The sequence below is a fragment of the Xyrauchen texanus genome, chromosome 5 (genome assembly GCF_025860055.1).
Source record: "Xyrauchen texanus isolate HMW12.3.18 chromosome 5, RBS_HiC_50CHRs, whole genome shotgun sequence".
Lineage (NCBI taxonomy): Eukaryota > Metazoa > Chordata > Actinopteri > Cypriniformes > Catostomidae > Xyrauchen > Xyrauchen texanus.
The window spans coordinates 45,739,978-45,753,348 of NC_068280.1; the positions used below are offsets into that span (position 1 = coordinate 45,739,978).

Below are 13,371 nucleotides of genomic sequence, written 5' to 3' on the forward strand. Positions count from 1 at the left end.
CAGCAAAGCACAGGTAGACCTGTTCGCTTCCCAAGAGACCCCCCACTGCCCAATCTGGTACTCCCTAGCGGAGGCTCCCCTCGGGACAGACGCACTGGCACACAGCTGGCCCTGGGGGCTGCGCAAATACACATTTCCCCCATTGAGCCTGCTTGCACGGGTGCTGTGCAAGTTCAACGAGGAACAAGTCACTCTGGTGGCCCCTATTGACCCGCATGGACTTGGTTCTTGGTTCCGTCTTTCTCAGGGACGGGGACCCTCTGGCATCCACGCCCAGACCTCAGGAACCTCCACATCTGGCCCCTGGATGGGATGCGGAAGATCTAAGTGGCCTACCACTTGCTCCCTCTACCAGGCAACTTTATGCCCTGAAGTGGGGCTTGTTCACAAATTGGTGTTCTTCCCGATCTAAAGACCTGCAGAGATGCGCAGTCGGGTCAGTGCTCTCATTTCTGCAAGAGAGGTCGGAGGGAGGCTGTCGTCCTCCACCTTGAAGGTTTATGCGGCACGTCTGTGCGGAACCTGACCTGGTGTTCCGCTTGCACATAGCGCGCTTCCCCTCCACTGAGGTCGTGTGTCACTGGATGTTCGTCCTCCCTAGCCCTTTGGTCCACGAATTCAGTGGAGGAATTCCCCGACCAAACCCACTACGCATACTATAATTACTCTGTACTGGAATAGGTGCTCCACAGGATGGGCCCTTGTGGATTAATCCCCCTGTGTGTATTTTCCATGGTACGGTCCCCCTACTGGTGGACCCGCGTCTCCCTTGGGCAGTCCCCGCTGTCCCCCAGTCGCCGTGTTTGTAGCAACTCCTCCCTATGGGAGTAACCTAGATGGGGAACATCTACGTAGGTTACTTTTGTAACCTTCGTTCCCTGATGGAGGGAATGAGACCTTGTGTCCCCCCGGCCATGATGCTGAACCGAGCCACTGCAATGGCCGAAACTTATTCTCGGCTCCTCAGTGCAAAACCTGAATGAACAGATGCATGATTCCCTCCCTAAAAAACACGTATGTCCAGGGGAGGGATATGCAAATTCTCATTGTCTTTTTCTCAAGTTTAGAGGTAACAGAGGCCTTCAAGTAAGTCCCCTAGTGTCGCTTCACTCGTCACAACATCTCGTTCCCTCCATCAGGGAACAGAGTTTACTACAGTAACCTAGACGTTAGTGAGTTGTTTAAATTCCTAAACCTAAGTATTAGCAAACCACATAGTTTCCAGGAATCCTTCCTAAAACCTTCTCTATCCCTAGTGTCTATATATTTTTCACAATAAAAGAGATAGCCCACCCTAAAAGGAACATTTTATCGTGATTTACCCACCCTCATGACTTCCCAGATGCATATGACTTTCTTTCTTTTGCTGAACACATTACCACTTTCACTTTTTCATTCTTCTTCTTTTGTTTTTGGCTATTCAGATTCTTCGTGCTGGGCAGGGAAGACAATTTATAGTAAAAAAGGACTGTTTCTCACCCACACCTATCTCTTCTGAAGAAATATATTTAACCACTGGAGGCTTATGGTTTAATTCTAAGCTGCTTTTATGTGATTTTTGGTGCTTCATTATTGTTGGTACCCATTCACTTGCATTGTATGGGCCTACAGAGCTGAGGTAGTCTTTAAAAAATCTTTGTTTGTGTTCAGCAGAAGAAAGAAAGGCATAAACATCTGGGATGGCATGAGGGTGAGTAAATGATTAGAGAATTTTCATTTTTGGGTGAACTATCCCTTTAACATAAGCTGTTGAAGCTTAAAATGACTGTTTTCATCCAATGGTCAAATTGAAGGTGTTGTAAATTGTGTTCATGTTTGGTAAAAGTGATACATGTTAGCGTCACAATAACAATCCTTCATGTTACTTATAAACAATAGGCTATTTTATACAGTTATTTGTTTTAAAGTGAGAGTTGCAGTGCGCAGCACTTGTCGCCTAGAGCTTCATCTTCACCCTCACTGTCTCTGCTCTTGCTTGGTCAATGTTTGCACTCGTGTGCGAGCGTGACAAGGTAGTGACACAATACTCTAACAGGGCATACCCATGGAGACGTTACTGTAGCAACCAGACCTGCTGACAAAAGAAGTTAAACTGTGTGTGTTATGAAGTGCACAGGAACACCCTGCTTTTTCTGTGATATTGTCTTTATCTATTGACCTATCTATTGATTTATATCTCATGAAGAACACAGGGTGCAGAGACTGTCAGAGTGTAAATGTAAATATACGCAGAGAGATGCGCACAAACACCTAAAATAACCCTTCGTCTCCACCCCCCCAACATGTCTGGCTGTGTTCAGACTGGACTGATTTTAGCTGACAAGGGTGTTACATCACAGACCATACAACAACAAATCTGTCTGTCAAGAGACACGTGTAAAAGAGTGTTTTTCCATGAGGCGAACTGGGAAAAAAAGATACTTTAACACTTTAAAGAGTACCAAAGATATTTTCAAAAATCAATGAGGATATATCATATATATTACTGGTGCATTTTCTTTCTTTCTTTAGAGGAAATCATTATTAGCCTTATTCTCAATAACTGACTTGCCATAATTACAGTATTTACTATAAAAACTACAATCACAATTATAGTATTTTTTATCATTATTTAACTCTCTATTTATGACATTCATTTTCAGTTTCTTTTTTTCTCACTTTCTCTTTCTCTCTTGGTGGTATATGGTTTAACTCTACGCATTATTGATCCCGTTGTCTTGGAAACCATGGATTCCGTTACCCTGACAGCGATGACAAGCACCCGTAACCCCGGAGATTCATTAGTGACAGTAGCCATGGAGATCGCCTATCAGTGAAGTTTTGGCACTGGTGTCATTAAGAGTTTCCTTGACGGACGGTGTTTGTGTGTATATAAGTAAGTATATACTGTATATATGCACATACACTTGAGATATTAATGCTGTCATACAGTCTCACCCCAGAACATTATGCCATCATCTGACAATACCTACATTGTTGGATGTCTCTGTTATCCTCATATACACACATACACACACGTACACAGGTATTGTCAAGCTCTGGCTTGTTTTGTCCCATTAGCCTAAGTCTATTCTATCTTCTCTTGGGAATGCCATTGCAATTTAGCATCAGAATAGACATATGCACAAAGGAATCCAGGTTTCAATTAACACATAATCCCCCACATATGTGGAAAAAACAATTAAAATCTGTCAATTTTAACACTTGAAACTCACAATGTCTTACTTTCACACTCTGATGTTACTGGACAGCTATAGATGTTGTTCAAACACATATTATAATTGTTTGTATTCTAAAATAAGTGTCAGTGACAGTGAGTCTGGTTTCTCCCAAGGTTATTTTTATCCCTTAACCAACATCTTATGGAGTTTTGTGCACCTTGGCACAGTCGCCTTCGGCTTGATCATTGGGGTTCTAATACAATTATTATTCATTAATTAATAAGTTATTTTTATACACAATTTACAATCATATTTAATCAAACTACATAATGATGATTCAAAGACTTTAAAAATATTACTGTTTCATTGTCTGCTAAAGCATGATTTTCTGTTAAGCTGTGTGTTGTGAAAAGCGCTATACAAATAAACATGACTTCACTTCACTTAAAATGTCTTTTATGCTGCATATTTTGACATATGTAGTATGCCTTAGTCATCTGGATATTACGATGCATGCAGAAAATGTACATACTGTACAGTACTGTGCACAATACGCAAACTGCAAAATAGTCAAGAGTAGTCTGATCACATTCTCTTCAGATTTTTTTTTTTTTTTTAATGTTTTGTACGTTTTTTGTAAGCTTTTTTCCTACATATGTGTATTCTCCCACAAAGAAAGGTTTTGCCCTATTTATTCACAACCACATAAAGTACATTCTGTATCCTCAGCACTATGAACTTTTGAGTTCCCTTTAAGGGCAATAAACCAACAAATGCTCCAGAACCCTGGAAGTGCACACAATCACACACACAACCATACTCCCATAGAGTATGAGTCTCATGTTTAACATCAAAGGCTATGAAAGGAGACATGAGACACAAATATTGTCAACCGCACAGTGTACTCGCTCACTGGGAAGACCAGTGGTTACATAACATGACCACACCGCTTTATCTCTGCTGTGAGTCAGCCTCATAATATCACGAATGGGACACTGTGACACTTCTTTGGTCATTTCAAAGGTAATCTTTGTGTATGAGTTATGACTGTCAATTTTATGCGTCTCATAACTGTATGCACAAGAAAATCTCCCTTGAAATAATTTATTATGGAACGTGGATAATTATCTCGTAATGTTCTTGCATGAGGGCTGCCTCACCTCACAAGGCCCCTCAATAACTTTAAAACGCATGATAATTCTGATGATTATTTCATGACCACTGAGGGGAGAGCAGGTGAAAAATACGGACAAGTAGTGGAGCTACACGCAGCAATTATTCATCAGCACGAGGCTGGCTTATGGCAACAGCGAACATCATCAGGGGAGAGGGACAACAACAAATAAGTGAGACAGAAACAAAAGCAGTTCTCCACCCAAGAGAAAGAGAGAGAAAGAGAAAGGGAGAAGGAGAGGGTGAGAGAGAGGTATACTAGCAAGACAGTGTGTCTTGACATGTATTGCTTTTCTGTCTAGATCACTAGATTAGACTAGAGCTCATTATTAGGCTACAATTAATGGCATATTTACTTAATTTTCACTGGTCATTTCTTAATTGCCCATACGTACACCAATCAGCCACAACATTAAAACCACCTGTCTAATATTGTGCAGGTCCCCCTCGTGCCGCCAAAACAGCGCCAACCCACATCTCAGAATAGCATTCTTAGAGCTGCTATTCTTCTCACCACAAATGAACAGAGTGGTTATCTGAGTTACAGTATATTTTGACAGCTCGAACCAGTCTGGCCATTCTCTGTTGACCTCTCTCATCAACAAGGCATTTTCATCCGCAGAACTGCCCCTCCATGGATGTTTTAGTTTTTCGCAAGATTTGGAGTAAATTCTAGAGACTGTTGTGTGTGAAAATCCCAGGAGATCAGCAGTTACAGAAATACTCAAACCAACCCATCTGGCACTAACAATCATCCATGCGATTATCTAATCTGCAAATCATGTGGCAGCAGTGTAGTGCATAAAATCGCGCAGAGCTTCAGTTAATGTTCACATCGACCATCAGAATGGGAAAAAATCTGATCTCAGTGATTTGGACCGTGGCATGATTGTTGGTGCCAGATGGGCTGGTTTGAGTATTTCTGTAACTACTGATCTCCTGGGATTTTCACACACAACAGTCTCTAGAATTTACTCAGAATGGTAGTGTGACGAGGAGGAGGGTGCGGCTGGGCCATGAGTGCGCATGCCCAGGCCCCAATCGGTCTAATCAGCCGAGGAGAGGGGTAAAGATGAGCCGGATGCAGCAGTTCGACAGAGAGAGAGAGAGCCACACGCAGCTGCCGTGTGTGTTTATGTCTGTGTCTTTTGTTTAAGTTTTCATTCAAATATTAATTTGATAGTTTGTCCGGTTCCCGCCACCTCCTTTCCATTTTGAACCAAACATTGATGTACAGAGTTTTAGTTACAACCTGAATCCACCAAGGCTTGGTATGTACCCCCCTAATACTCACGGGTATTTTGTATGTTCTGGCTCGATCGGGGGCGGCCTGTGGAGTGTCGGGGACCTGGATCACCGTCGCCACCTCCATCACCAGGCACTGCTCGGGGACATGTCCCGGCTCCCTGCAACTCCAACAGACCGGCCCAGACCTCACTAAAACACCAGTGGCGGCAGCTTCCCCCACCTGAGAGGAAGAATGTGTCGAGGTGGGGAGAGAGAGACAGGAGTGTAAGCAAACTCCCGAGGCCAGGGCACCATTTCCGAGGGAACGGGATAGTGTGAGGGCTAATCAGTCGAGTAGAGGGATAAAGACAAGCTGGATGTGGCAGTTCGACGGAGAGAGAGCCACACATAGCTGCCGTGTGTGCATTTTGTCTTTTGTTTAAGTTTTCATTCAAATATTACTTTGATGGTTCGTCCGGTTCCCACTTCCTCCTTTCCAATTTGAATCCCCCTGTTACATGTGCCCAAAACAAAAAACTTCCAGTGAGTGGCAGTTCTGTGGATGAAAATGCCTTGTTGATGAGAGAGATCAAGAGACTTGTTCTAACTGACAAAGTCTATGGTAACTCAGATAACCGCTCCGTACAATTGTGGTGAGAAGAACATCATCTAAGAATGCTATTCTAAGAATGCTATTCTGAGAATGCTATTCTGAGATGCGGGTTGGCGCGTTTTTGGTGGCACGAGGGGGACCTACACGATATTAGGCAGGTGGTTTTAATGTTGTGGCTGTTCGGTGTATATATTTATACACTGTACATTGTCAATGGTTAAAAACTATGACTGTAAGTATCTATTTCTTACCTTATCTGACCTTTAAAATTACTTTTGTTGGTGTAACCTAATGTGCTGGATTCAATCATGTTATATAATATTTTTGGAATTGAATAAAACCAGTTAATTTAGATAATAATTTATCATGTTTTTAGTTTATTCTCTTTTAAACAGATAGGTCATCCAATAATTAAAATCCTCTCATCATTTACTCACACTCATGCCATCCCAGATGTGTATGGCTTTCTTTCTTCAGCAGAGCACATTTGAAGTAAAATAGAAAAATATCTTAAAATGCAAGTGGATAGTGATCAGACATTTGAAGCTCCAAAAATCACAGACAGTAAACATAAACATCATCCATACGACTCTACTGGTTAAATTAATGTCTTCTAAAGTGAAACGATTATTTTGGTGTGAAAAAGATCAGTCTTTAAGTACTTTTAACTATAAATCAACACTTCCGGTCAGCAGTACATGCACTGCAAAAAATGATTTTCTAGACAAGAAAAACAAATCTGTCAATTTAACAGTCTGTCAGATAACCGCTCCGTACAATTGTGGTGAGAAGAACATCATCTAAGAATGCTATTCTAAGAATGCTATTCTGAGAATGCTATTCTGAGATGCGGGTTGGTGCGTTTTTGGTGGAAAAACAAATCTGTCAATTTAAATTAAGTTTATTCTGCTTACCACATTGGCAGATTTGTTTTCTTGCTTTGAGTCTAAAGTTCACTAAATTTAGTCAGATTTATCTTAAAACAAGACTTAATATCTTATCCCATTTTGCTTGACAAGTAAATAAATCATGTTTTAAGAAAGTTTAGATAATTTGACAGGAAAACAAGACAAAAATACTTGTCTAGAAAATCATTTTTTGCAGTGTGCATTCATGGAGTGGTGGTGGTGTAGTGGTCTAAACCACATAACTGGTAAACTGGTAATCAGAAGGTCGCTGGTTAGATCCCCACAGCTACCACCATTGTGTCCTTGAGCAAGGCACTTAACTCCAGGTTGCTCCGGGGGGAATGGCCCTGTAATAAGGGCTCTGTATGTCGCTTTGGATAAAAGCGTCTGCCAAATGCATAAATGTAAATGTAAATGTCATGAGAGGGCAAAGTTCATATGTTCTCTCATGTGACATAGTATGTTACAGATGTATTCTCATGTTTTTCTTTCAGTTGAGACATCCTGGATGAGTACACAAATGTACCACTGTGAGTAAACAAACAGATACAAATACAGATCTAAACCAAAACCAATGAAGCTTCAGTTCAGCGTTCCTCTTACACAGTTGTAAACAGCGCTGCTCTTTAATGTGTGTTTGTTATCGTGCGAACATGCCAACGTGATTACGTCACACGCGCATACTGCTTCTGACCAGAAACGATGATTTATAGTTAAAGTACTTTAATATTGATCTTTTTCGCACCAAAATCATTTCACTTTAGAAGACATTAATTTAACCAGTGGAGTCATATAGATGACGTTTATGTTGACTGTCTGTACTTTTTGGAGCTTCAAATGTCGTATCAACATCCACTTGCATTTTAAGGACCTAATGAGCCAAGATATGTTTCTATTTTTCTTCAAATGTGTTCTGATGAATAAAGAAAGTCATACTCACCTGGGATGGCATTTGGATGAGGAAATGATTAAAGAATTTTCATTTTTGAGTGAACTAACCCTTTAAACTTTAATTTAATTAATTAAACTTTTTTAATTCTGTAAACTGCATATTTATTTGTATTATTTTATTTGTCAATAATACATGTTTTCTTAATTTAAGTTATTGATGTTTTATTTTATACTACTTTTTTATTTTGCACAAATTTATTTTAGATTTATTTTATGCATTTCAATTTCATGACAAATTTCCATCAAATTTAATTGAGTAATCTTTAGTCAATATTTGACTAAAAGTCAATATTTTATATTGTATTAATTTTATTTAGTTAAATATTACACTATTCGATTTGATGGGCATTTTATATTAAATTGAAATGCATAAATATTTAAAAAAGGCTTACATTTTTTTGTGTGTACTTCATATAATTATAAATCACAATTAAAAACTCACCTTTTTCACATTGTTTTCATAAATATTCTGTTTTATGACATACTCGCTTCACTTATAGGATCCTATACAGAGTTCACTTAATCTGTGAACCATATATAGATGCTATACAAATAAATGTATTTATTTATGTATGTACTTTTCACATTGAAAGTTGCAAACCCTTTGGACATACAAATGCACAGTTTTTGTCAAGACAATAAAGCACACTAAATTGAATTTGAAATTTAGAAAGTGCAAGCATGGGAAGGATATGGGCTGCACACAAGCGCAAGGCACCAGCTGCGGGGTCGTGTGCTCTGGTCGAGGCAGAAGAACACCACCGGTGCCAGGGATGGATATGGAAGCTGCGCATTCTCCTTCACTTCTGCCACGCAGCCAGTGGACTCCCAAGACACCCCAGCACTTCCAGCAAGGCCAGCAGTCTGGTCCTCGGCCTCCTCGAGGCATGTACCATCAGCCTGAGCTGGTATAGTCAGGCTGACTTCAGCTCGGTCCGGCCACAAGCCTGGTTCTGTCTCCTCACCGGTAGTCATGATGACAGAATGGTGGGCAGCAACGTGACCCTGCTGATGGGAACGCCACTCATATACCAAACCTCCATCCCAAAAGAAGTTCTACCTGCACGCTTTGCATTATGTCTTTAGTTTTCTCATCATATGAAAAGGATAGTTCTAGTCAAAACTTTGCTTATCCTCATGTTGCTCCAAACCCATATGATTTTCTTTTTCTATTGAAGACACAAAAAGATGTTTTGCAGGATGTCCGAGCTGTTCTTTTCCATACAATGGAAGTAAATGTACAGGGCTGATAAGCTTAAGTACCATAAAAGTCGTTTATTCAACTTGTGCGGTATATTCCAAGTCTTCTGAAGCTATATGATGAAATTTTTGTCATTTCTTGCCATACCCTTCGAAAAACAACATCTTTAACCAGGTTTTAGCTGTTTTTTTTCCAGCAGGGTAGCATCGGCGGAAATCATGGGGGGTCAGGGGGGTCAGGACCCCCCCATCTGAGGGTTGTCCCCCCCTAAAATATGTGTATTGTAAATAATATAATGATATATTCTTAAAATAATTGTTTAAGAAATAAAATAATACAAATGCAAATGGGGCAACAACAAAAAAAACCTTGGTGTCCCCTTCAAAAACTGCTCTTGAGAATTGTTATGTTTATTGTCCCCCCCAACATTTTGATGAAATTTTCGCCCCTGCAGGGTAGTGATCAAATTTGTGTTCGTTTCATTCAGATATTGCATATTTTGGTCTGTTGCAAGATGCAAAAGAACCAATAAATGTTTGATGTCACATATGTCAAACCTAGTTTGACATGTCTTAAGGCTTTTGCACACCAGAGGTGATGCGATAATGCAAAATTAATTGCCGACAAATGGTCCTTTCACCTTAAAAGTGAGACAAAATATATTCACAATTTTACAATAGGTGGCGCTAATCGACAAGCAACTTTACCCCTGTATGGTAGATGGCGCAAAGCACCTTTCAGCTGGTCTGCCCTCTGCCCATCATGGGTGAGAATAAGAACTAGGCCTACTTGATCAGTACAATAGTAAACAACCATGGAATCACAATATCTAAGACAAGCAACCGAGTTCTCTAGTGAGTGGATTGAAAAAATTAAATGCATCTCTCAACAAGCTGCAGTACCAGTGACAAGTGTGTTGCTGATTTGCTCAATGAGACAGAAAACATTCTAGACACTTTCACAAACCATTGCTATTCACCCGATGGACAAGTTGACTGACGGTATTATCATGTAATAGTGATTGTATTTTATTACCATGTACATCTACTTGTATTATACTCAGGTTTAGGGAGTAATGGAATACATGTAACAGGATTATGTATTTAAAGTACTAAATATTAGTAACTGTATTCCACTACAGTTACAATTTTAAAAGTTCCTGTAATCAGAATACAGTTACATTCAAAAGGTATTTTGATTACTGAAGAGATTACTTTACCTTTTATTGTAATTTGTTTAATTAAATATTTTGTCTATTCAGTTGGAAAACTTTTATCCATATACTAAATGATGCGATCCGAGAAGCTTACAAACAACATTTTGTTTCATTCATAAAAAGTGCTTTCACACAGTTGTGAGTGAAAAGGACAATGAGGACATGAGGACATTGAGGAACTTTCCTTTGGGAGCTTAATAGAGAAGTTACATCTTGGTTTTACAACTTAACAAAAAAACTGTTAGAAACGTTTTGAGAGATGAAACATAAATCCAATAACTATACAATTACATGCCTTGTCAATGTTTTTTATGCAGTTATGGTTTTTGTTTTTACAAGAAATGCTAACCAATGTAGCATTTAACATTATCTAGAAAGCTACAAATATATTTTTGCCTTATTCTATGAACAGAATCCACATACGATCATAAAAGTATGTCCGTTTGTACACTGTGTGATTTTGAAGTTTGGAGCAGCAAAAATTGTTATCGTTTATATTGTCATGTGAACATTTAACTTTATGCTAAATTAAAATGCTATTTCTTGCCTTTACATGCATCTGTTACCAGGCGTGATTATATTTTATAATGAATTCTATGAAGAAAATTCACATTTAAGCATAAACTTTTATCTCTAGTAAGACCTTTGAAATTATGGCAAAGATGTACTACAAAAATCGTATTCATAATGAGAATTTAAATATTGCTTTCTTGTATGAATATCTAAAAATCCTGAAACACAAGATAGCAAAACTATAACTTATTTAGGCTTTTCTTTTTTTATTTTCAGGTAATGTATTTTTACAGTGAAGTGTATTTTCTTACTTTATTTACTTGTTTATAGTCAAAACTAGTTACAAAATAGGCCAGTGCTGAAGAAGTAATTACTTTACTGACCTTGAGTAATTTATCGGAATATGCTACAAATTATATTTTACAGCATGTATTCTGTAATCTGTAGAGGAATACTTTTTAAAAGTAACCTTCCCAATCCTGATTATACATTTGCTCCAAACCCTGCATGTTTAAAGTGACAACATCTAAACGCTTCAAGAGTCTATATAATTCACACAATAAAACACAAAGGCACTTTGCAGATACCTTATGAAGACAATCCACGTAAGACGTTTTTTTTTTTTTAAATGCGATGCAAGTTAAGCGATCCCATTAGAATCTATTTTTATGGCATTTGATAAAAATGCCAGTTCAAGAATTCTTACTTGAGTTACTTCTGTGTTTAATCTTGTTAGACGGTGTTTCACCCACTTATCTAAAACAGGTTCCTGACATGTGATCGAAATCTTATATTATATTGGTCAGGGCATTTCTTCGCCAGCAGAAGAGAAGAAAATCAACACACTCATCATAAAAAAAAAATTAAAAAAATAAAACTCGCTATATCGGATGCTCACTCCAGCTGTACACTGGCTTGATAGAAATCCATTGTTTCTATTCAAAATGTTAATTTCGGCAAGAAATCACATTTTGTGTGCAAAGGCTTTTAAAATGATTCATATTTCGTTTGGTTTCAGACGACTTGGAATATTGTGTACAAGTCATATGGACTACATTTCAATTTTTTTATTATTATTTATTTTATTTTATTTATTTTTCATTTTTGGAGCTTGATAGCCCCAGTCCCCATTCACTTTCATTGTATTCATCCAAATTTCTCCTTTTGTGTTCCACGGAAGAAAGTCATGTGGGTTTGTAATCACATGAGGGTGAGAAAATAATGACAATTTTCATTTTTGGGTTAACTAAGCCTATAACTGGGTACTTGCCATTGCTAACAGTGTAAATACCACAAGCATAAGAAATATTGTGAGAAATTGTGTTAACATAATGCAAGTTCCTTATAATCAAAAGGTAAGCCAGAGGATCATCAATCATGCTCTCGACTCATTACCATTAAGCCCATCACTAGTGTGAAGCCAAAATTGACGCCTAGTCTCCGCAGCAGATTTAAAAAAAAAAAGCCTTTTTTTTTAAAGGCTGTCATTTAATTTGTTTTATCATCAGAATAATTACATAACTTGTCAAGGTTTCTAAAAAAAAAAAAAAAAAGCTAACATGAGTAGAAATGTATGTTAATTTTTAAACATTTTAAAGTGGCCTATCGTTAGGCTAATCGCAGCTGTTTTTTTGTCCTTTTGTGCGTTAAAAACGGTGATGAAATATTTGTGTATTTTAAAGTGTATTCTGGATGCAAAAACAGTGCGTACATATATATATATATATATATATATATATATATATATATATATATATATATATATATATATATATATATATAGCCTATATATTGGATTATATGTCTCCCTGCCTTTTTAGTAGCCAAAAAAAAAGATCTAAAAATCATTAAAACACGATAAATGTACCTGAATTTTGCATAATATATTACGACTTTTATGTATGTATCTTTAATTGGTCAGATTTTTCAAATTGTGTTAATCATAAACCTCACTTAATTTATTATTTATTTCTTGTTGACAATTTTTTACAGTGCAATCATTAAGCTTCCTATGTCATCAGTACTAAAACTTCATCCAATCTTGAGTAGTTTTCTTACCGTATCGGAAATGACATCGCGTTCTGGCTCATGATCTGAACTGCGGCTTCCAATCCCACAGAAAAAATATTCCCTTCTTACGTCCTTTTCAAAAGGATTCCACAAAACCAGGAAAAATAGAACAATGTCACATCTGACAGCAAGGTTTAGGGAATTCCGTTAATGATGTCATGTAACTCGTTAAAAAGCGCGGGGTCAGTGCAGTGCGCGCGCGTCTTGACTGAATCGGGTCTGAAGCGCCTCAAGCCTGAAGTTTCTACTGGACGCGTGACGCTCTCTGTGTCGCGAGGAGAACTCTATTTCGCTTCCCTATTCTCTCTCTCTCTCTCTCTCTCTCTCTCTCTCTCTCT

The 13,371-nt window shown here is 38.3% G+C and overlaps 1 protein-coding gene across 1 annotated transcript in view; it reads right to left on the bottom strand.

Annotated features, from left to right (window-relative positions):
* The window catches only part of cacna1hb (calcium channel, voltage-dependent, T type, alpha 1H subunit b), a 135,224-nt gene extending 122,071 nt beyond the window's left edge, over positions 1-13,153 (bottom strand). Inside the window, exons 1-2 of the mRNA XM_052126347.1 lie at positions 13,022-13,153; positions 8,728-9,038 (exon numbers count right to left, since the gene is read on the bottom strand). Of these exons, the coding sequence (XP_051982307.1) occupies positions 8,728-9,008 (281 nt within the window). The 5' untranslated portion in view covers positions 9,009-9,038; positions 13,022-13,153. The remainder of the gene's footprint in view (positions 1-8,727; positions 9,039-13,021) is intronic.
* Positions 13,154-13,371: the final 218 nt, after the last annotated feature.